Raw genomic sequence first — 23,746 nt, 5'->3', positions numbered from 1 at the left:
AGTGCAAAGAGGAGGGCAGAGGAGAAGGCAGAGGAGCCACTCACCAAGTTTAGCCATGAAGGTGATCCAGGGCTGACAGGTGACCTGGTATAGAGGGTGCAGGGTCCCAATGTCACCCTCCTCTAGCTGGGACACATGTCTCCTGTTGGAAAATACACACACACCCATTGAACAGTGCAATACTACTGACGGAAACTCCACATTTGTGACTGAATTCAGGAAGGAGCTTATGTCCTGAAAAAACTTCTATATGATACACTGCAGTTGGGGGGAAACGTGGGAAAAAGTGATTTTTTTTTATTGTATAAACATATCCTTTGGAGACAAGTAGGATAAAAGAAATGCCCTTGAATGATTTCCACTTTCTAAAGAGCTCTTCTTCGTTTACACCCATTCAGCATCAGTCACACCCTTCTTAAGCCTTAGCCCCACCCATCTCTTTAAGAATGAACACCTAAACACACGAGTCAGCATGGCATTGTCCTCCAGAAAGTAGTCTATTTTTTTTATCCCCCTCCATTATCTCAGCCAATCATGGATCCTGCCTTTCTCCATACACTCACCGACCAGTTTATTAGGTACAGTGAGTTCAGTTTACTTGAGTGGCATGCACAGTCCCCAGACCTCAACCCAATAGAGCATATTTGGAATGAGATGGAAAAGGCTGTTCGCAGGATGAATGTACCGGTGACCAATCTGCAGCAACTGCGTGATGCCATCGCGTCAGCATTGACCAACATCCCTGTGGAACGTTTCCGACACTTTGTAGAATGCCCCGAATAACTCAGGCTGTTCTGGAGGCACAGAGGTGTCTGACCCGGGACTAGATGGGTGTACTTAATAAACTGTCCAGTGAGTGTAGCTCATTGCCTGTCACGATGAAACCAATGAAATAGTTCTAACTCCGCCCATCTGTAAATGCAGACAGGAAAAAAAAAGGAATAAAAAGCATTTGGAAGAAAAAACCGATAGGATTTGAACCCAGATCTAAATCCAGCCTGTGTATCTTCTAACCTCTGGGCCTGCTCCAGTTCTACAGCCATGGCCTTCTCCTGGCTCCACTGCTGCTTCACATTCTCCGTCTTGTGTCTCCTGCGTGTCCGACCCTCCTCCCCCTTCTCCTGCACGATGTCGTCTGTCGTCTTAGGGCTCCCCAGCTCAGAGGAGTCTGGCTTGCTCTGTAGGGAGGATAATCATTTCCTCACTGACTGAAACGGCAACACGGTGGTTCATAATCCAAATGTAGATATAAATGTTGATCTCAGATGGATGTAGCACTGACAGAACTAAACTCAGAGGAGACCCACAGAAATGTTTTATGAAAGATTCTGAAATGGCACTCTATTCCCTAATCAAGTAAACTAGTTTTGGCCACTCTAGCAGAAATAGACAAGTATTGCATTAGGGAATAGGGTGCCATTTTGGACAAAATCCTCTCTTACAACATATCACAAACCCAATGAAAGAGAACTTCACTCACCAGTATTTCCCAGAAGCTTCGGCGAGTGGTCTTGCCGGTGGGTGTAGTGGACTCAGGGGTGCTTGGTCCGGTGTTGGGGGTGGTCCCAAGGGGGGCAGGAATCAGGGTGATAGGGGAGGGGCTGTTCTTAACCCTCCTAGAGCCACTACGAGGCCGGAAGCTGTCTTTAAATTCCTTCACTTCCCTAACCTCCAGGTCATTCCCCTCCTTTGCTTCCAATGGAGGAGAACTTATAAGACCTATGGAAAAGATGTGGAGATAGACAAGGGATGAACCTGATAACATTAGACAATTTACTTTCCAAGAAGACCAATAAAGCATTTGCATTCGTTGTGCAGGCCAAAGGAAACAATATGTACTAAGCAGTAGTACTGGGCGATATGGACAAAAATCCGTATTGCGATAAATTGCCTGAATTGATGCGATAACGATAAATAGAATGACACGTTTACAACAATCTGCATAATGTTTATCTTCTTACCCTTTAAACTACTACTGATAGTTTGATGGTTGTAGCCATCAATTGTCCCATTAACAACCACCCATGTTAGCAAAACTTTCATTTCTAACTTCACATTTCTCTAGAGGCTAGTTATTGCAAATGAATGATATCAGCAAAATGCATGTGATAGGTATGGTCGGTGTCGATCCTTTTTCTGTTGATTGTCCCAGCGTTACCAAGCAGGTACTGTAAAGGTAGTTCTAGTTCCTCACCGTTAGTGGAGTCCTCTCTCTGCCCTCTCCCCGGTGTAGTGCAAAACGTCTCCAGACACAGGGGATTCGGCAGGACCCGGAGTTCCATGATGACGTCACAGAGGGCGTGGCGCAGGGCCCCTCGCAGCTTGTCAGTCAGCTGGAGGGGGGAGACGTTACCTTGCTCCCAGATGTCAAAACGCACCCTCATCTCTGACCCTGTCAGGAAGAAGGAAGGGCAGATTCATGACTAATGAGAATTGCACTGAGCATGAGCAGAACTACTGTAGCCTGGTCCCAGGTCTGTTTGTGCAGTCTTGCCAACTCCTATGGTCATTGAACTAGCCTGGTCCCAATTATGTTTGTGCTGTCTTGGCAATGATCACATTGTGACTATGAGCATAGGAGTTGGCTATACACACACACACACACACACACACGATCAGGCTACTGCAGAGCACACCTGATTAATGATGGTGTTATAGACAGCCCAGTAGAGCAGAGCCCAGCAGAGTTTAAGCAGCTCAGGTAGTAGGCTTCTAATTAATAATCTTACACAAACACATGGCAACGCAGTAGATTACCACATGAGAGGAGGTTATTTTTACTCTTCGAAACGAATTGCATTTTCTCAAACAAACTAGGAAGCATAAATCATATTTGCCAATTAAAGATGTTAGCTATATGCAAATAATATATATATATATGTTTTTATGCATGTCATTATTTGGATGAGGTTTTGGAGTAAAACATTTTTTTTTTTAAACAAAAACAAAAAGTTCATCATAATTTTATTAAATTTAACTCAATGTCACATTAACAAATACAATCCCCGTATCTAAGAAAGAGAGAATAAAAACGAATTGTAAAATTATGCAATGACCATCATTATGTGAGCAGCTTTAGCAGTCCTACTCAAGGTGACTTTGCATTTAATTCCAGAGAGAGACCACTATGTACGACTTATTGCTCTGTTTATAAATGAATCCATCTTGTGAAATGGTACTGTAGGAAGATAGAATTTTACGATTCTCAAACACTTCCCCAGTGCAAAAATGATATATATAATTCAATCACTTAATACAAATAGACAACGCAGCACATAATAGAAAACATATTTCATGACATTCGTTGAGAAGAAAAAGACACAGCAACAACTCCGCCAACGGTTGTCCTGGCTACTCAGGCTTTGTCATGTTCATCACAAACTAAATGGAGGGGTACCATCTGAACCTGTCCAATAAGAATGATTCGTTTTTTTTGTTTTCCGAAGCCAAAAAGAAAGAAACCCTACCAGGCTTTACCTGAGCTGAGGTTGTTGGAGTCCACCTTGATGACAGTTGTCAGGGTGTCAAACTGATCTGGCTGTAGGAGGATGGTGGATGCATCCCCTCTGGGTGGTGTGGTGCAGTATTGGGCTGGAACCTGCAATGGGCAGCCTTGAGCATCAACGAACGACAGGGCGATACAGGCGATACCTGAAGGGAACAGGTGAAATGTGGAGGACAGGGTGACCCAGAGTTACACTGATAGACTAATTAGAGGATGAATAAAAGGTGGTGCTCTTTTTAAATGGTCCTTTGAGCCGGATAGTGTTTTTTGTACAGTATTAACAATAACCTTGACTATTGTGCATGTTGTTCACATCGAAACGCTAACCATATTTTTCAAGTGAAATGAAGTGCAGTTTGAATGCAATAAACAGTGACTTTGTGGGCCATTATAAGCTACAGAGATTCACCATTGATTCGGTCTGACATTCTCCTGCTGTAACATCAGAGGAACAACAGCATCAATGGATAAACCATGACCTTTCTACTACAACACAGTTGATGTTCCATCCCAACACAAACCCAGACAGCGTCGTCTTCGGATTCTCACCCCCATCGCCCTGCATCTTCTATCCACCTCATAAAACCCTGCATCATACAGGGATTCCTCACCCATACAAGACACCTGCGCTAAATAACATTACTGCCGATCTGTCCGGGCCCATGTTTGGTTTGATACGACTATGGCTATAAGCTTGCACCGTTAGTGGGTAGAGGCAGGCGTGGAGTAGTGATTGATGGGCTGATGTACCTGGCAGGCTGGCGGGAGACATAGATGCATTACATTCATCACCTGGAATAAAACAGCAACACACACATGGGCTTTACACTCGACTGCAGACGGTCATGCTACACCGCGTGCATGTTGAGCGTGCGTATCTGTCTATTGCAGCCAGCTAGTCAGCAAAGCAGCCACTTGTCATTCTCAAACCACTAAACCCACTTATCAAGTGTTATGGTTTCTCTCCAGAAGATTTTACTACTACTGCTGCTACTACTACTACTACTACTACTACTACTACTACTGCTGCTACTACTACTACTACTACTACTGCTGCTGCTACTGCTACTACTACATGCCTGCGCATTCTGATGACTGAACAGGTCAGCCGGAGCAAGTGACTTGATTTTTTTTGTACTTTGAGTTTTGCGGGGACTCCGGTCCATTTTTCTTTGGCTACTTTAACAGGGTGGTTTATGAGGTCTGATGGACTGACCGGGCCGTCACCTGTGAGTCGCAAACGAAAAGCACAGAAACACAATGCAACAGGTGTCCTTTTGTGTTCAGCAGTCCCTCCATAGTGGCTTTAACGTGAGAGGGTTTATCCCAAACAAATGGTACCCTATTCCCTATTTGGTGCACTACTTTTGACCAGGGCCCGTATGGCTCTGGTCAAAAGGAGTGCACTATACAGGGAATAAGGTGCTACAGAATTTGGGATGCAGCCTCTGACAGGCTGTCCGGGTTCTGTGACGGCTGCCCGTGTCAGCCAGGGCAATGAGCCAATGGATTGCTACAGCACATCAGTAATGGTGGCAGCCAGAAAACAGGATTTAGAGCTGATGGGCCTCTATCTATCTACAAGACAAGGCCACGCCGTCATCCTGTAAGGCCCTGAGCCAGACAGTCATTCAGTCAATTACACTACAGTTAGTCTGGACTGCGGATCCTTTCCACAGCCTTTGAAGAAGTCACACTGACATCCACTAGACAGACAAGACAGGACCGGGATGACATTTTCAAACTGTCTCAGCCTTATATCATTTTTTTTTTAAAGAACACCGAAAAATGCACATTTTAGGCTACATAGCATAGCCTTTCTTGGAATGAAAAGAGCTCTACAGATCCAAAGATAACATTTCTATAGGAAAGACGGTGAATAAAATACTACAACGTTGTTTCATTCTGCTCAAAATAATTATTCCAGTATCAATGAGTAGCATTGCAGTGGCCCTGTGTTTAACCAGCCTATATATCTCAATAGCTGTAAATATCATTGCCTAATTGAAAAAAAAAAAAACATTCAATTTCGTTTAAAAGCTGGATACTATTAAACATAAAAACGCACACATATTCCGATGCCTGATTATTTTCCATTTAAATTCTCATTGAGCAGCATCTCTTGATAGACTGCAGAAGCCATTATAACCAAGACCAAAGCCAGTCAAGAACACATTGAAGCTTTAAAAAGGTGGCAAAAGTGCCACCAGACTACATTAAAAGAACGAAAGAACAGTCAGGTCACTCTGCATGCCACTTAAAAAGTAATGCAGAGAGCAATGGGCAACTCAAATAAGCAATCCGGTCCACATTAAACACTACTGTTGTTGAAGTGCAGCCAATTTACTTCCAAAGAGCCAATCTCCCTTAAAGAGTAAAACACAGCCAAATAAAGCCATATGGAAAATGAGGCAAGAGCAGGAGCACCCCCAGCCAGCCAGACCAGTAGAGCCAAGGTAGCTAGGGGTTCATCAAACATGATACCTTGGAACTGAGAGGGTGGGAAGAGGTGTTGAACGAGGTCCGACATGGTACCTGAGTCAACAGACAGACAGACAGAGAGGCAGACATACTCTCAATACATTACCTTCTAGTATCATCAGATATGATATGAGAGGTGTCTCTTTTCAGCTCCTGTCTGAAGGCCAGATGGTGCATCAGTTGCTAATGTAACGTATGGTACGTTGCGAACTGTGTACTAAGCAGTGCAAACTGACAAACTGATGAGGAATCGGCGGAGTCAGTGGAACAAGTATCTTCAGATCATCTCTAATTAGGGTCGCCAAGGGTTCCCGCTAACTTTCCCAAAATCCACAGGTTTTCCAGAAATCCTGGTCAGAGGATTACGGATTTCCTGCTTATTCCCTTCTTGTTCTGCGAACTTTCAACCCGGGATTTCTAGAAAACCTGTACATTTGTGGATAGCTTCCGGAATTTTGCAACCCCATCTCAGATTGATCTACCAATTGAATGCAAATGTCCAGGAGACCTGGGCCTGGGCCTCTACTAGCTCTGGTCCAGGGCGTCAGTGCAGCTTTAAAGGAAGTCTCAGTGTTAACAAGCCACACTAATCCCCTGGACCAGAGCTAGGCCTCCACTAGCCTGGCACTACACTCTTTCACTTCCTTTATGCACAGACATTGCTACTATTTTATCACACATACAATAACAGACATGAGTTATTATAGGAGTTATTTGTTGCAGGGCCTTCGTACACAGTTATCAGTAAGAGGAAAATATCTCTGTCTGAATTCTGCAATAAAACGAGGTCTATAAGCTCACTGAGATGGAATCGCTGAAGCAGCAGCCCATGTTAAAATGCCTTCCATGGTATTCAAGCACAGTAGGTGTGTAGTTTAGGTTATGACTTTTCTACAAGATTAAATATGGTAACCATCGGAAAACAGTTTCTTAATAAGCTGGCCGTGGAACACAACAGTGCAAGGCTAAACCTTCCATCTCTGCCAGAGTGGCAGTCTGCACCTGACATATTCTCACGCCAGGCAGGGATCAAAGTCAAATCAAATCACTCAAACACCTTGTTGTGCAATACTTCAAATGAATAAGATGCTGTCAGAGCTTCCCTTCACAGCAAACAAAAAGCAGTGAGACTGCATGGGGAATGAATGCAAAAGCCTGGGTTGTGTGTGCATCTAAAATGGCACCCTATTCCCTTTATAGTGCACTCGGGCCAAAACTAGTGTACTATATGAGGAATAGGGTGCCATTTGGGAAGCTACCTGGAGGGAACCCCCCCCCCCCCCACCGAATAAACATCACCCTTGGTACTTTGAGTAGGACACTGCAGAGAAGTCAGATTAAGTGAGATATCAGCCTGTTTTGAAACAATATTTATGCTGACAGGCAGTGGGGATAATATAGGAGCTGTGTGTTTAATCATTATAGCTGTCAACACACTATATAATGAACAGGATAGCTGGAGAAATGTCTTACTATAGGCTAATCCCAACTGACAGGAGGCCATATCACACACGTGCATGCTCGCACCCGGGCGCACGGCAATAGCATGTGCTGTCCCCAAAGAAAGATGATCTGATCCTCAAACAGGGGAATACACAACAAAACAGGCCATTATTCAGTCTCGTTTCATTTTTTGGCAAGTTATCCACCAAAGCACACTTCAGATATGGAAGTTGGCGAGTCTGATGGGCCAGTCACCTTGGGAGAACGAGTGTAACACTAACCAGAGAAACGAACATTCTATACCAGAAGTGCCTAAGCAGAACAAAAGTCAGCTCAGTGCGTATTAGCTATGCAAGGCAGTGCTGTGATAATTTTCCGTGCGATTATTTAATGTGGTGAAAAGTATAAATAGGGAAAGAGGCTGTCAGCACAACCTGCGATATCACTCCCTCGAAGTCAGCAGCTTATAAACACACACACACACACAACTCCGCTGAGCAGAAAACGTCAAGTAGAGGAGAGAAAATACAGCCTCCGCTAAATAATTTGAGAAAACAAGTGAAGGCTACCTAATTATAAAGAAACACAATATCAGCTGGTGAATTAGATGTAGGGTGCGCTATGCCAACTGCAATGGGATACGTGTGTGTATGTGCATGAGAGAGAGAGAGAGAGAGAGAGAGAGAGAGAGACAGTGCAAGACCGCGAGAAAGCAAGACAGAGAGAGAGAGAGAGAGACAGGGAGATAGACATTGTGCAGGGACAGAGTGAGAGGACAGTGTGTGCACAGGGACAGCTGAGAGAAGAGAGAAAATAACTTCATTACCTTTCCCTCCAGTCCCCTGGCCCCCAGGCTTATTGTAGAGGTAGACATCAGAGTCAGGTAGTTCACTGCTCTGATGGAAGTAGTGCTGAGAGAGAGAGTGAGAGAGAGAGAGAGAGAAGAGATGTGTGATTTAACACACAAAATTCAAACTTGTCAAAATAAATGTAGTCACTACTCTATCCATCAGTGGATTGGTCCTCTTTTTGAATACATCTAGCCTACACCCCTTCATAGGGAACTGTATACACCACACTTGAATCAATTGAATGGTCCCCTTCTATCATCCTCTAAAACTGACAAATACGTCGCTGAAAAAACGCTTTGACCAATTAGATCAGCTCTGAAAAAGATCTGATGAGATGGGTCAAAAAGAGAGTGGAAAAGAGATCTGAATTGGGCAGCCCTAGTGCTGGGAGTAATGCTACCCGGCATTCAGACACTTGTGACAAAAATCGCTTATTAAAGCGGCATCACAGCAGAAAATGTTGGTGGGACAGAGGTCGGTTAATATATTGGTTTTAAATTCTACCAAAGTTGAGAGGGAGAGAGGTGGGACATGATATACACGCTTTCACTTGCAGAAGCAGATTTTGCCCCTGATGTCGGTATGCAGGATGAGGCTGGGCTGTAGTCTACCTCGAAGTGGTGCTCGCTGTACTGTAGCCGTCTGTGGACTCAGTGTAGTGGTACCAGTGTAGTGTACAAGTAGTGTTGCATACCTTGAAGTGGTGTTCTACGTAGCTGTCTGTGTACTTGGGGATGTGGAGGAAGATGAGCAGGTTCTGCCTGAGGTAGTGGGCCACAGCAGGGGTCCAGGGCATGAAGCACTGCGGCAGAGTAAACTCCATCACCTCAGTGGCTGGAGAGCCTGACGGCTGGATAAACTGAGGGGAGAACATCCACACGTAATCAAGCAACACATCAATGTCTCTCCCATTCCTACTAAATTCTAAGTAATCTCTGAAACCCATAACTGAATATTTTGTATTTTCCACAAGAGATTCAGAAGCAAATCTCAACACTACTTCTGGGGGTGAAAGTAGCTACATTTGAACTGGCGAAAATAGCATATTTAGCCCCTTCCCGCCACAGAACAAACCGAACGGTTCGGCTAAAATCTCTGCCTCCGTTAAATCACGATTCATCAAAAGAATATGTGACACTAGTGCACCAAATCATTTACCTCCACGTCAGCAGGGGTGAGTTTGCAGTTCCTGCCCAGCATGATGGTGATGATGTCCAGGGTGGTCTCATCCAGACGCTTCCTCAGAACCTTCACCAGCTCATCTGTGATCTCTGGACCTGTGTTGGAGACCAGGCAGAGACAAGGGTCAGGAGAAGACCTCAAACCATAGCTTTTTATTGTCATCTCCTCACCTCTCCATCGCTTTGACCAGAAAGAACTGACCAGGTGAAAGCCAGGCTAATGATGAGTGTCCACCATATTGTTTTAAATGATGTATTTTTCCCATCAGTGCATATGAAGGGGAGATGACAGATTAAGCAATTCAAATTGAGACCATGTCAAAATGACCCTTGCCTCAGACCTGACTTGGCTTTGTCTTACCAGTTCTTCAATGAACATAAGAAAACATTACTTTGAGAAGGTCCACAGCTCATCAGTGGTGGTGCGTTAAGCAAAATCAGGAATCGTATCAGATCTCCAAATGTGCACATTTATATACCTACACTACCTTTCAAAAGTTTGGGGTCACTTAGAAATGTCCTTGATTTTGAAAGAAAAGCACATTTTTTGTCCATTAAAATAACATCAAACTGATCAGAAATACAGTGTAGACATATGTATTAATGTTGTAAATGACTATTGTAGCTGGAAACGGCTGATTTTTTATGGAAAATCTACATAGGTGTACAGAGGCCCATTATCAGCAACCATCACTCCTGTATTCCAATGGCACGTTGTGTTAGCTAATCCAAGTTGATAATTTTAAAAGGCTAATTGATCATTAGAAAACATTCTTGCAATTATGTTAGCACAGCTGAAAACTGTTATTCTGATTAAAGAAGCAATAAAACTGGCCTTCTTTAGACTAGTTGAGTATCTGGAGCATCAGCATTTGTGGGTTCGATTACAGGCTTAAAATGGCCAGAAACAAAAAACTTTCTTCTTAAACTCGTCAGTCTATTCTTGTTCTGAGAAATGAAGGCTATTCCTTGCGAGAAATTGCCAAGAAACTGAAGTTCTCGTACAACGCTGTGTACTACTCCCTTCACAGAACAGCGCAAATGGGCTCTAACAAGAATAGAAAGAGGAGTGGGAGGCCCCGGTGCACACCTGAGCAAGAGGACAAGTACATTAGTGTGTCTAGTTTGAGAAACAGACACCTCATAAGTCCTCAACTGGCAGCTTCATTAAATAGTACCCACAAAACACCAGTCTCAACCTCAACAGTGAAGAGGCGACTCCGGGATGCAGCTGCCAGTTGTACACGGTAGTGTACATCTGTGCGCAGGCCAGGTGGCCTACTTCTATGCGTAATCAGGTGCCCGTCCTTACTCAACATTGACAGGAGCGCTCTGAACAAAATACAATTACTAAATTGACCAAACTCATAAACGGAATGAAATAAACATAGGTTGTGCTCTCTGCAAATAACATGTCCACTGCGATAATGACAATGGTAAAAGACTGGAATAATAATACATTGAATCCATTAACAGAAATGACCGTAACCAAACAAACATTATAGATTAGAAATGTACTAATGTACTAGGAATGTACTACTGGTGAGATATGGAATGGGGAATTCATATACACTAACTATCAAATGCAAACAATTCACACAATTAAGTTGAAAAAATGAATGTACATAAATTGGCAGGAGAGATTGTATCCTGGAGAGACATGCATTGTGCATTTTAGCCACACTCCCCTTCTTCTTGGACAGTGTCATCCCTGCTGCCTCTGCACTGGATTAGTTCACTGAGATGGGCAGGAATAAGAAGTCTCTTGTGCCATAAAAAATATATATATATCTTCGCTACTGCTCAACTAAAAAAAAATATTGGTCGACCAACATCCTATCGACCAAAGTATCGGCCAGTCGAATAATTGGGGTCAGCCCTAATCCAGAGCATCCCAAACAGGCTCGATGGGTGACATGTCTGGTGAGTATGCAGGCCATGAAAGAACTGGGACATTTTCAGCATCCAGGAATTGTGTACAGATCCTTGCGACATGGGCATTATCATGCTGAAACATGAGGTGATGGCGGCAGATGAATGGCATGACAATGGGCCTCAGGATCTCGTCACGGTATCTCTGTGCATTCAAATTGTCATTGATAAAATACAATTCTGTTCGTTGTCCGTAGCTTATGCCTGCCTATTCCATAACCCCACAGCCACCGTCGGGCACTCTGTTCACAACGTTGACATCAGCAAACCGCTCGCCCACTGAACACCTTACACGCTGTCTGCCATCTGCCTTGGTAAAGCTGAAACTGGGATTCTCCAGCATGTCAGTGGGCATCAAAGGTGAGCATTTGCCAACTCAAGTCAGTTACGATGCCAAACTGCAGTCAGGTCAAGACCCTGATGAGGACAACGAGCACGCAGATGAGCTGAGACTGTTTGAGAGTTTGTGCAGAAAAACTTCAGTTGTGTAAACTGTCCAGGTGACTGGCGTGGTTACACGTGGTCTGTGGATGTGAGGCCAGTTGGACGTACTGCCAACATCTCTAAAACGACATTGGAGGCGGCCTATGGTAAAAAAAAATTGACATTACATTCTCTGCCAACAGCTCTGGTGGACATTCCTGCAGTCTGCATGCCAATTGTACGCACCCTCAAAACTTCACATATGTGGCATTGTGTTATGTGACAAAATTGCACATTTTAGAGTAGCCTTTTATTGTCCCCAGCACAAGGTGCAGCTGAGTAATGATCATGCTGTCAGCTTCTTCATATGCCCCACCTGTCAGGTAGATGGATTATTTTTGGCAAAAGAGAAAGGCTCACTAACAGGGATGTACAAAAAAAAAAGGTGTGCACGACATTTGAGATACATTTTTGTGCGTATGGAACATTTCTGGGATCTTTAATTTCAGCTCGTGAAACATGGAACCAACACTTTAAATGATGCGTTTATATTTTTGTTCCATGTATAACGGCTGCTTCTCTACTTCAAATGGTGTATTGCTGACTTCCTTTACTGTTGAGAGGATACCTTAGAGGTGTTTCTCTCTGACATATTTATGCAAATCAATGCTCAGTAAGGAGTCTGGAGCAATGACTGTATTTATGGACAAAGCCATCAATCACGTGACACCATTCATTCCTATGTGAAGACTGAACAGCGCATTGAAGCCAAATGAAGTCGGTTAAGATGGCATGACATAACATGCACAGTTTGAGCTACTCCAGGAAATGACGTTTTTAGGCTAGCTCATGCTGCCCTCTCTCATGGAGTAACTCAAGTTGAAGGCCGACCAGGGTACTGCAGGCTGCCATTAGCAACTTAATTATCTTTATAACTTCCAAGGTTCTCCCCGGGATTTTTTAACAAGGTGGTGCTCGTCGTCGTGTTGCAACCGTGGACAGACCATTTTTATGCGATACGCTCTTCAGCACTTGACGGTCCCGTTCTGTGAGCTTGTGTGGCCTACCATTTTGCGTCTGAGTGATCGAATCCCTGAGCTGACGAGGTAAAATATCTGCCCATGTGCAAGGCAGTTAACCCACTGTTCCCCGGGCGCTAATGACATGGATGTCGTTTATGGCAGCCCCCCGCACCGCTCTGATTCAGATGGGTTGGGTTAAATGCGGAAGACACATTTCAGTTGAATGCATTCAGTTGTACAACTGACTAGGTATCCCCCTTTCCCTTTGTTGCTCCTATATGTTTCCACTTCACAATAACAACACTTACAGTTGACCGAGGGAGTTCTAGCAGGACAGAAATTTGACGAACTTACTTGTTGGAAAGGTGGCACCCTATGACAGTGCCACGTTGAAAGTCACTGAGCTTTTCAGTAAGGCCATTCTACTGCCAGTGTTTGTCTATGGAGATTGCACGGCAGTGTGCTTTATACACCTGTCAGCAACGGGTGTGGCTGAAATAGCTGAATCCACAAATTTAAAGGAGGTGTTCACACACTTTTGTATATATAGTGTATATATTATGTTTAGAAATGAAATATTGTCTAGGCTACTCAAGAAATTTGACATTACAGTATTCAAACGTAGCCTACAAACGTCAATGGAAAAGGTGAACTGTCTGTTCTACCGTTAAACTGTGCTTCGGATCAGATCGCGTAGAGCAAAATACCGCTGCTTATCAACAGTATTTACTACTGTGAAGTGGGTCCAATTAAATGAGAGATGGGACAAATGGTAGCCTACAGTGCCTTGCAAAAGTATTCATTCCCCTTGGCGTTTTTCCTGTTTTGTTGCCTTACAATCTGTAATTTAAATTGATTTTATTTGGATTTCATGCAATGGACATACACAAAATAGTCCAAACGGTAAAGAGGTGCGTATATTTTTTCAACCCCTTTGCTATGAGGCTCCTAAATAAGATCTGGTGCAACCAATTACCTTCAGAAGTCACATAATTAGTCAGCTGTGTGCAATCTAAGTGTCACATGATCGGTCACATGATCTCAGTATATATACAGCCCTGTTCTGAAAGGCCCCAGAGTCTGCAACACCACCAAGCAAGGGAGCTCCCCAAACAGGTCAGGGACAAAGTTGTGTAGAAGTACAGATCAGGGTTGGGGTAGAAAAAAATATCTGAAACTTTGAACATCCCACGCAGCACCATTATATCCATTATTAAAAAATAGAAAGAAATGGCACCACAACAAACCTGCCAAGAGAGGGCCGTCCACCAAAACTCACGGACCATAATCAGAGAGGCAACAAAGAGACCAAAGATAATCCCGAGGGAGCTGCAAAGCTCCACAGCGGAGATTGGAGTATCTGTCCATAAGAATACTTTAAGCCATACACTCTACAGAGCTGGGCTTTATGGAAGAGTGGTCAGAAAAAAGTAATTGCTTTAAGAAAAAAATAAGTAAACACGTTTGGTGTCCTCCAAAAGGCATGTGGGAGACTCCCCAAACATATGGAAGAAGGTACTCTGGTCAGATGAGACTAAAATGGATCTTTTTGCCCATCAAGGAAAACGCTATGTCTGGCGTAAATTGAAAGAAAAATGGATGGTGCTAAATACAGGGACATTTTTGAGGGAAACCTGTTTCAGTCTTCCAGAGATTTGAGACTGCAACGGAGGTTCCCCTTCCAGCAGAACAATTACCCTAAGCATACTGCTAAAGCAACACTCGAGTGGTTTAACCCATCCAACTTGAAGGAGCTGGAGCAGTTTTTAGTCAAATCCCAGTGGCTAGATTTACCAAGTTTATAGAGACATACCCCAAGAGACTTGCAGCTGTAATTGCTGCAAAAGGGGGCTCTACAAAGTATTGACTTTGGGGGGTTGAATAGTTATACACGCTCAAGTTCAGTTTTTTTTGTCTTTTAAAAAAAAAATTATTGGTAGGCATGTTGGGTAAATCAAATGATACAAATCCCCCCAAGATACATTTTTATTCCAGGTTGTAAGGCAACAAAATAGTTAAAATGCCAAGGGGGTGAATACTTTCGCAAGCCACTGTATCCTACCTTGTTGTAGGCTAATTTGCAAGAATGAAACCATCAGTCAGGAATTTATTTTGCAATGATCATGGAAATGAAATAAATAATCAGATTTCTAATTATTTTACAATGTAACTATCAAATTAATAGATTTTCTTCTCACTAACAGCCAACGATTGCACCGGTTTCTTTCATGAATAAATCATCATACATTCCCTGTGAGAAAGCTAACTCTGTGCCTACTCACTAGACCCATTTCACAGTATACATAGAGATATAACTGCTAGGTCACATTACCTGTGTTTGATCTATTCTAAAATAATTTCTAAACATTAAATATAAATTACAGAAGACATGAGAAGTAAATCAGAAAGTTTGTTAGTTGTGTTGCTAGTCTAAATCTGTACTATTTGCCAGTCTAAAGCAGTACTAACAAATGTTTGTGTGAGATTGGTCTTGTGGCATGTGGAGGGGCATTGCCACCATGCATGCAAGCGACAATTAATTAAGGGACTCTATGTTACTAATTGGGGGGAAAGAGTTCCTGCTCTAGTCCAGCTCTTTAAAAGTATTCTGTATCGTACAGGTTACAGTATCTAAACTGTTATTGTAGAGTTGTTTATTTTGCTAAGTGTTTATAGGCTTAGTTTGACAAAGTGTATTCAAATAGAAGTGCTTCCTGTCACCTGGTCTCTGCCAGGGTATATATGCTCAGGTGTAGAGCTTTATGGTAGTTGAAGATGGCCGTTTGGCTTGGCAGGGCTATCTGTTCTGAGCCCTAGGGGCTAGTCAGACTGCTCTTCAGTTTTTCTATTAATTTGACTAGTTTTGAAAAGAAATTGGTTCATTATACACTGAGCCTGGTCCAGCATCTTGTTGGATGATTTGTATATTTTAGAAATACCTGCTCCAAGAGCCTTAAAATAAGAACCACACACTAGATATTCTGCATCCTACCTTTCCTTGCTCACCAGCACCAGCCAGATAGCGCCAACCAACCAGAGCAAGTAAGAGGCCTACCACCCACCCTTACATTCCCTATTTGCACAAGGTTACTAGGCTACTTTTGCCTTGTGGCAATGCAATACTTCAACCACTGGAAACTATGCGTACGCATGGTCTAAAGTTTGCAGGAGGATAAGCACATTCACAGGTCATGGGGCAGTTTTTATGAATGCCAAGCTTTGCGTGGAAACTGGAGCATACATATTTTGTGCATACACAAGGTTTATAAATGAGGCCCCTGGTCTGGAGCCTTAGAAACAAACTCTGCATTGAAACAAATGCACACACTTCAAGAAAATTTCACCTCTCTGTAAACAAAGGAATTCATCAATAAAGAAGTTGAACAGTTGTGGGGGAGAGAAAAAAACATGTACGAATTTAATATGTCCCTCTTGTTAAAGCTCAGAAAAACTTTGAGAGGAAAGAGCTGACGTCATGGATGAAGCCTGGAAAGAGCTAGATGGAGCCAGAGCAACAGTGCCATCTGGCAGGCCATTAGAAGGTACTGCAGCACAGACTACAGAATGAATCAGCAGTTTCATGTTTCATCAGTTTGCCAGGAGGACAGTATACAGGGACACATTTAACTCAGAGAGGAAATGCACCGAGAGGAGACAAACGGGTCGTGTTTTATTCCTAACTCCTGCATCAGCCCTTTACATATGCAGTTAATCCCTCATTAGGAGAACTCTTCTCACAACCCATAAAATGTAGGATTCTCTGCTATCAGTACCAAAAGTATGCCGTCATAATCACTGTCAATTACAGTCTTTCCTAGAATCGTCCCCTAGCCATGTGAGCCCCTTTCTTCCCCTTGCTCTTCAAACCCCTGTCTTACCAGCACTTCCCACTCCATGCACCAGCAACAGGATGTGTTTGTCCACCTGTCCCACTGGCCGAGCACCTTCCTGAGACGGCCGAGCACCTTCCTGAGATGACCGGGAGCCCTGGGGATAGGAGTAACACACAGACACAAGCACAACATGCAGACACACAAACCCAAGTCAGACCACTGTAGATATGTGACAGTGACATCGCACAATCCTCTCTAACCCAAGAGCAGGATACCACAGTTCTGGGAACAGCAGATCAATCATCTAGCGGTGACACCATCTCAGAGTCCTAATGGTTTCTCAGGGCCAAAGCTGCCTGCTCTTTATAGAGAAATCCACTATGAGTGTGGTATGGGTATACTATGAGACAACAAGAGTAGAGCCCTAATGGTTCTTCAGGACCAAAGTTGCTTGCTGTTCATATGAGAAAGTGTGCTAATGTACCGTGAGGTCCTCAGAGTTGAGCGGCTCCTGGCTCCGGGCGAGGCCGACGCAGCGAGACATGGGGTGCAGGTTGCCATCCAGGTCAGAGTATTTCCCTGTTTGGGACGTCTCAGAAAGTCTGGGAAGAACACAGATCATGGGAATATTCATAAGCAAGAATTGGCCTGCTCCATTTCATTCCTTCAATAAAAGTATTTGGGTGCAGGGTTGGATGCAGGAGAGGAGAGCCTATGAAGAGGTGGGACTGTTCTACAAAGTGAGGGCAGGCAGCGGAGATAGAACAAGGGGGGCACCAGGGCTAACCTGAGGTAGAAGACTGATTTAGTGGAGCGCTCCTGATAGACAAACATGCTCTTCCTGTTGACCACACACATGGCGTTGAGCACTGACCGCAGAGCCTGGATAGCTGGGATATGGAGAAGAGAGTCTATCAACACAGATAAAGATACTGAGAAAATTCTCTCAATTATACCGACACTGATTGTACTGAATCCATCATATTAAAATGTATTTTAAGTAAAGGAATACCTATTCATGATCATTTTCATATGTATATTCATACTGGCATATTCAAAAGTTTCAGGATCAAGGGGTTATTGTTAATGAAGATACGAAGTCCTGCTCTGTGGGTGGTCTTTATTTTCCTGCATGCCCAAACACATTGTTGTTCTGTATTTTAAGAGTGTCACCGGACTCACCCCTGGACACCCCCATGTTAGGCCCCATCTTGAGGCGAGGGTGGATGTGGATGACGGTGCTCCACACCACCTCACAGGCAAAGTGACCCGGGATGAACTGCATTGTGGCCGCTAGGTAGTCCCGTGGCTGGTAGCTCTCCTCTGCATTGTAATCTGTGTGTGTGTGTGTGTGTGTGTGTGTGTGTGTGAGTTAGTGAGTGAGTGAGGTGAGTGAGCGAGACAAGAAAGAGACACGAGAAGATTAAAAAAAGAAAATAAAATAATTTACGAATACATTTACCAACAGTTGCTGAGAGGAAAGGGGGGGGGGGGTTGGGGCATTTCAGCATGACGCCAGCAGAGAAAAGACACACAATTTGCTCTGGGAGCCCCTTCCCTTCCACACTAACATTATGTTACTGCACTGCAGTCGCAAACAACAAGCCTTCTCTCTGATGCCTATCCCCTCTACAGGATCCAATTCATTTACACACACCGGAAAGGGAAAAAATCTGCGATATTAGAAAATAACAGTTGGTAATTCTGGCTTAAAGGCTGCCATAAAATAGAAAATGAATCTAATGAGCGTTTCACACTGCTCCCGTCTCCGAGCATACTTCACTGGCCTGTCACTAATGCTCCTACCTGTAACCTTGAATACATTAGAGAGAGTGGGTGTGTTTGTGTGCCTTTCCTTCTCCATGGACCTGTATTGGATTGAGCTCTACGATCACTATGACAGTTGGGAGCTTGTGGGGCCAAGAAAGCGCAATGCATTACTACCTTGTGGACTGTACAACAACAAACCTGGTGCCACCAAAGGCGTGCATATGATGCACATGAAGTTTATGATACTTGCAAAAATGTCTTAAAATAGCCATATGTACTAGAATAGGGATGTTCCACACAAACTACGACTGTACATCCTTTGACCTTGGCTGTAGTCGATACCCCAAAACCTTTGTTGGAAATTTATGTAAGCAGGTTAAGAAAGTCGTTGAGTCTACATAAAAGCATGCATCATGTCTGTTTGTATTAGTGTGTGGTTGTGAGCGTCGCTGACTGACTGACCATCGGAGTTGGCCAGTCTCTGTCTGTACAGGGACTCATTCTTCCAGATGTCCTCTTCGCTCTCTGCCACCAGGAGCGAGTTACACACATGGCTGTCGTGGAGGTCCTGGAGTAGCAGACGCTGTGGCGAGACAGAAGAGAGGAGCGAGACAGAAGAGGGGAGAGGAGCGAGACAGAAGCGAGGAGCGAGACAGAAGCGAGAGGAGCGAGACAGAAGCGAGAGGGGCGAGACAGAAGAGAGGAGCGAGACAGAAGCGAGAGGGGCGAGACAGAAGAGAGGAGCGAGACAGAAGCGAGAGGGGCGAGACAGAAGAGAGGAGCGAGACAGAAGAGAGGAGCGAGACAGAGGAGAGGAGCGAGACAGAGGAGAGTGACAGAAGAGGAGAATGACCGAAGAGAGGAGCGAGACAGAAGAGAGGAGCGAGACAGAAGAGAGGAGCGAGACAGAAGAGAGGAGCGAGACAGAAGAGAGGAGCGAGACAGAAGAGAGGAGCGAGACAGAAGAGAGGAGAGAGACAGAGGAGAGTGACAGAAGAGGAGAATGACCGAAGAGAGGAGCGAGACAGAAGAGAGGAGAGGAGAGTTAGTGCCTGTTCCAATATCCACACTAGCACACTACTTAGAATGCAAGCATAATACGCTGCTTAGTTATAAGAGGTATGCTACTGTGGATATTTGAATGTAGCCTTAAGAGGTTGAACAGCACCAACCAGACCGACAGAGGGAGGGAGGGTTAAAGGCTAGGACTGCACTTTAATGTTGCTACTTGCTATTCAAGCAATAAAGTGGCAGATGTGTCTTGAAGAGTGAGAGCGTAACCTACCTTTTACAAACACTTTTTATTAAGGTCAGAGGATCACAGTCACATAAAGGAGTGTAACCTACCTGATTGACTATACGACAGATCTCCCCAATCTTCCTCACCACCATCTGATGCAGCCGTAAGTACTCTGGAACCTCCTCTTCTTCTTCCTCCTCCTCCTTCTCCTCCACTCTGCCCTCCTTAGCTTCATTGAAGCTCCTGTACACAATATGCCATGATGGATTTGTATCTTACAGGTCTGTCTTGCTAAATAGATTTTATCTCCGTAGCTAGGTTTCCATTCAATTTGTGACAGATTTCCATGCGAATATTATCTGCATAAATAAAAATGTGCAAGATGCGTGAAGAGGTAGCGCACATAAAAATAAATTGCGCTAAAGTTCTTAATGTACCGGAAAAATAAATAAATAAGTTCACTGTGTTTCCATGGCATTTTCCACTCTCTGATGATTTTGTCACATAAACGGTTGCGATAAATGGCAAACTTGCCCAATCTGGTTTTCACGCATGTTCTCTAGACAACAGTTTGCTCATAAAGTGGACAGGTTAGGTTATATGATGAGATGGATAAGAGCAAGATCATTCTTATTTGTTAATTGGCAGCTTTTTCAAGTCATAGTAGGAGGACCACACAACATAGCAGCAGAGGCTGACTGCAAATCTACTTTGACAGACATGGTTATTCTATCAACAATTGCGCAAGAAATCGTTGGAGCCGCAATTTGTCGCATAATTCATTAAACCGACATAAAAAGATCCCGCCATGTCGAACGAACACATTATCTGTTGACATTTCTGAAATTTAAACGACACTTCCTGTTTCAGTCAGAGCTGTTGTGATTTTTTTTTTTATATACCGTATGACTTTACTCACATAAAAACTGTGGACAGAAACGTGGTTAGTAAGAATAATATTGTATTTATGAAATGTATTTCCAAAAGGGTTCTCAGGAGCTAGATAATGGAAACATTATGGAACAATTATGTCATGTCAGATGGCATTCTGAAAAGTTCAAATAGATGAAGATGAGAACCAGTTATGAGCTGGATAAGTGTCCTGCCTAAGCCCCTCCCTCACCTAGACTGAGAGTACACCTCCACTCTGTCCTGGTGGATCTTAACGATGAGCCAGAAGTCAGGCATCAGAGGGGCCTGGGACTCCTGCTCATCCACAGTGGGGCTCTCACACTCAGAATCACTGCTGCCACCGTCATAACCTGAAAATATACAGGTAGATATGTTTTTTTTTATGTCCCAGAGATCAGTTCATCATTAGAATTGGTATCATAATCATTATTATCATCATGGGCATTACCAGCAGCATTATCATCATCATTATCATCATTGTGATGAAGATCATAATCCTTATCATCATCATTGTCATTGTGATAATCAACACTTTAATCATCATCTTTGTCATCATGACTATAATGTCCATCTCTTACCCAGCATGTCAGAGTCCAGGCTGCCTTGACTGGAGACCACACTCTGGACTCGACTGGGCCTCAGCTTCCCGCTGCCTGAGGAAAGAAGGAGATGGGTTCTATAGTCTCACGCCACAACACATTCACCGGAGTCAGCACAGCCCAAGGGCATGTTCGCTAGGGCACATGTAAAATGAAAACAAAAAAATGTATTTTTGAATGTACAGACAGTACCCAGCTGTTTCACGGAGCATTCTTCAGGTTCGTGCCTACTGAACACAACCCAGGCCCAATCTAAACAACCCTCCCTAGCACTGACCAATCTCAAGAGCTCTACTATCCTAGACTCTCCGAGGCATGACTGAGACCCTCAGGGCTTTTTCCTCCTCCCTTATCCTGGCAGAGCCTATGAGTCTCCCCAAATCAGTGTTGGAACAAGTACCCCAGAGAAGAGAGTACGGGGAGGGGGGGTTCATCACATGTATTATTTTGTCTGTCTGTCAGCTCTGATCTGAGCTGTGTGCTGCTCTCTGTTGATTTGGTGAGGAGAGGGAGAAAACAGCCTGGAGGTAGACACTCCGTAAAGCTGCAAGCTAAGCCAAGAGACTTGTGCTGTTAGTGCTGCAGATGATTCACTCACTCACACAATACTCGCTCACTTCTCAATGGTTTATCATCGGTTTGTCAGTATCTGCTACACACAGCTAGCCTTGCAAGAGACACTCCACACAGAGGGTAGACGACGACACATCCGCCACACCTAAGCACCTAAGTCCCCTCCTGTACTTCCAGTTCACCCACAACTCTGTGGCCGCGCACGACTAACACCATCATTCATTTTGCAGGCGACACAACGGTGGTAGGCCTGATCACCGGCGACGACGAGACAGCCTATAGGTAGGAGGTCAGAGACCTGGTAGTGTGGTGTGAGGACAACAAGCTCTCCTCAACGTCAGCAAGACAAAGGAGCTCATCGTGGACTACAGGAAACCCCATTCACCTCCTAGAGCTGTCCGCCTGGCCAAACTAAGCAATTGGGGGAGAAGGGCCTTGGTCAGGGAGGTGAGCAAGAACTCGATGGTCACTCTTGACAGAGGTCTAGAGTTGCTATGTGGAGATGGGAAAAATTTTCCAGAAGGAAAACAAATCCCTGCAGCACTCCACCAATCAGGTCTTTATGGTAGAGTGACCGGACGGAAGCCAATAATCAGTAAAAAGCACATGAAAGCCCGCTTGGAGTTTGCCAAAAGGCACCTAAAGGACTCTCAGACCATGAGAAACAAGATTCTTTGGTCTAATGAAACAAAGACTGAACTCTTTGGCCTTGATGCCAAGCGTCACGTCTGGAGGAAACCTGGCACCATCCCATCACAGTGAAGCACCATCACAGTGAAGCATGGTGGTGACAGCGTCATGCTGTGGGGATGTTTTTCAGGGACTGGGAGACGAGTCAGGATCGAAGGAAAGATGAACAGAGCAAAGTACAGAGAGATCCTTGATGAAAACCTGTTCCAGAGCGCTCAGGACCTCAGACTTGGGTGAAGGTTCACCTTCCAACAGGACAAGGACCCTAAGCACACGGCCAAGAAAATGCAGAAGTGGCCCAGCTAGAGCCCAGACTTGAACCCGATCTAACATCTCTGGAGAGACCAACCTGACATCCAACCTGACATCCAATCCATACACGCATGCATACATATACACATACCTATATAGATGTATACTTTTTTAAAGAATATACCTTTATTATTATTACCCTACCACCGATCCCCCAATTGGAGTAAATTAATAAACACTTCTACTTTACCCTTCAATTTATACATCTTATACACATTCTACAGACAGTCTATTTTACAATAGTAATTTTTTTGTTTGTTTTTAGTCCTTCCTCTATTTCTGATGTCCATCCAGTTTGATTTCTATGTGTAACTGTGCTATTTCACAAAAGTCCTGAACCTATATACATTTTACAGATCCCGTATGTTTTACATGTTTTATCTTGCCATTAGTCCCACCCTTCAGCTCCATTCAACCCTTCCCATCTATCTCTCAACGTCATCCATTTTGGATTTCTATTTGCCATATATTTTTCAACTGTGCTGCGATGCTTCACAAACTAATTGAACGTTTCTATTCTCATAGCTTCTACAGATTGTAAATTAAAATTAAACATTTTTGCTAAAAATAATTATTATATTATTGATTGATTGACTATGGCTTTTCAAATCAAACAGTATTGCTATCTGCAGTGTTAGTTCTAGGCAAATGTTGCAATTCTTCAGCCATTCCTGGACCTGTAACCAAAAACAAGCTACATATGGACAATATCAAAATAAATGATCCAATGACTCTGCCTCCTCACAGCAGAATCTGCAGAGCTGGGAAGATTGTATCCCCCCATATACAGTGAAGGAAAAAAGTATTTGATCCCCTGCTGATTTTGTACGTTTGCCCACTGACAAAGAAATGATCCGTCTATAATTTTAATGGTAGGTTTATTTGAATAAAACAGAATAACAACAACAAAAATCCAGAAAACGCACGTCAAAAATGTTATAAATTGATTTGCATTTTAATGAGGGAAATAGGTATTTGA

General features: G+C 43.8%; 1 protein-coding gene across 4 annotated transcripts in view; it reads right to left on the bottom strand.

Moving 5' to 3' along the window:
* The window catches only part of szt2 (SZT2 subunit of KICSTOR complex), a 110,822-nt gene that overhangs the window by 34,717 nt on the left and 52,359 nt on the right, over positions 1 to 23,746 (bottom strand). For all 4 annotated transcript variants that reach the window (XM_029686539.2, XM_029686542.2, XM_029686540.2 and 1 more), the window contains 16 exons: positions 21,172 to 21,246; positions 20,805 to 20,943; positions 19,789 to 19,924; positions 18,904 to 19,024; positions 17,854 to 18,006; positions 17,459 to 17,561; positions 17,156 to 17,273; positions 16,717 to 16,825; positions 9,439 to 9,557; positions 8,975 to 9,139; positions 8,256 to 8,340; positions 3,478 to 3,651; positions 2,195 to 2,392; positions 1,481 to 1,719; positions 1,015 to 1,178; positions 45 to 142 (listed from right to left, as the gene is read on the bottom strand). In XM_029686539.2, the coding sequence (XP_029542399.1) occupies positions 45 to 142; positions 1,015 to 1,178; positions 1,481 to 1,719; positions 2,195 to 2,392; positions 3,478 to 3,651; positions 8,256 to 8,340; positions 8,975 to 9,139; positions 9,439 to 9,557; positions 16,717 to 16,825; positions 17,156 to 17,273; positions 17,459 to 17,561; positions 17,854 to 18,006; positions 18,904 to 19,024; positions 19,789 to 19,924; positions 20,805 to 20,943; positions 21,172 to 21,246 (2,196 nt within the window). The remainder of the gene's footprint in view (positions 1 to 44; positions 143 to 1,014; positions 1,179 to 1,480; positions 1,720 to 2,194; positions 2,393 to 3,477; positions 3,652 to 8,255; positions 8,341 to 8,974; positions 9,140 to 9,438; positions 9,558 to 16,716; positions 16,826 to 17,155; positions 17,274 to 17,458; positions 17,562 to 17,853; positions 18,007 to 18,903; positions 19,025 to 19,788; positions 19,925 to 20,804; positions 20,944 to 21,171; positions 21,247 to 23,746) is intronic.

The sequence above is a fragment of the Oncorhynchus nerka genome, linkage group LG17 (assembly GCF_034236695.1).
Source record: "Oncorhynchus nerka isolate Pitt River linkage group LG17, Oner_Uvic_2.0, whole genome shotgun sequence".
Taxonomy (NCBI): Eukaryota; Metazoa; Chordata; class Actinopteri; order Salmoniformes; family Salmonidae; genus Oncorhynchus; species Oncorhynchus nerka.
This window is presented reverse-complemented; position numbering and strand designations above follow the sequence as displayed.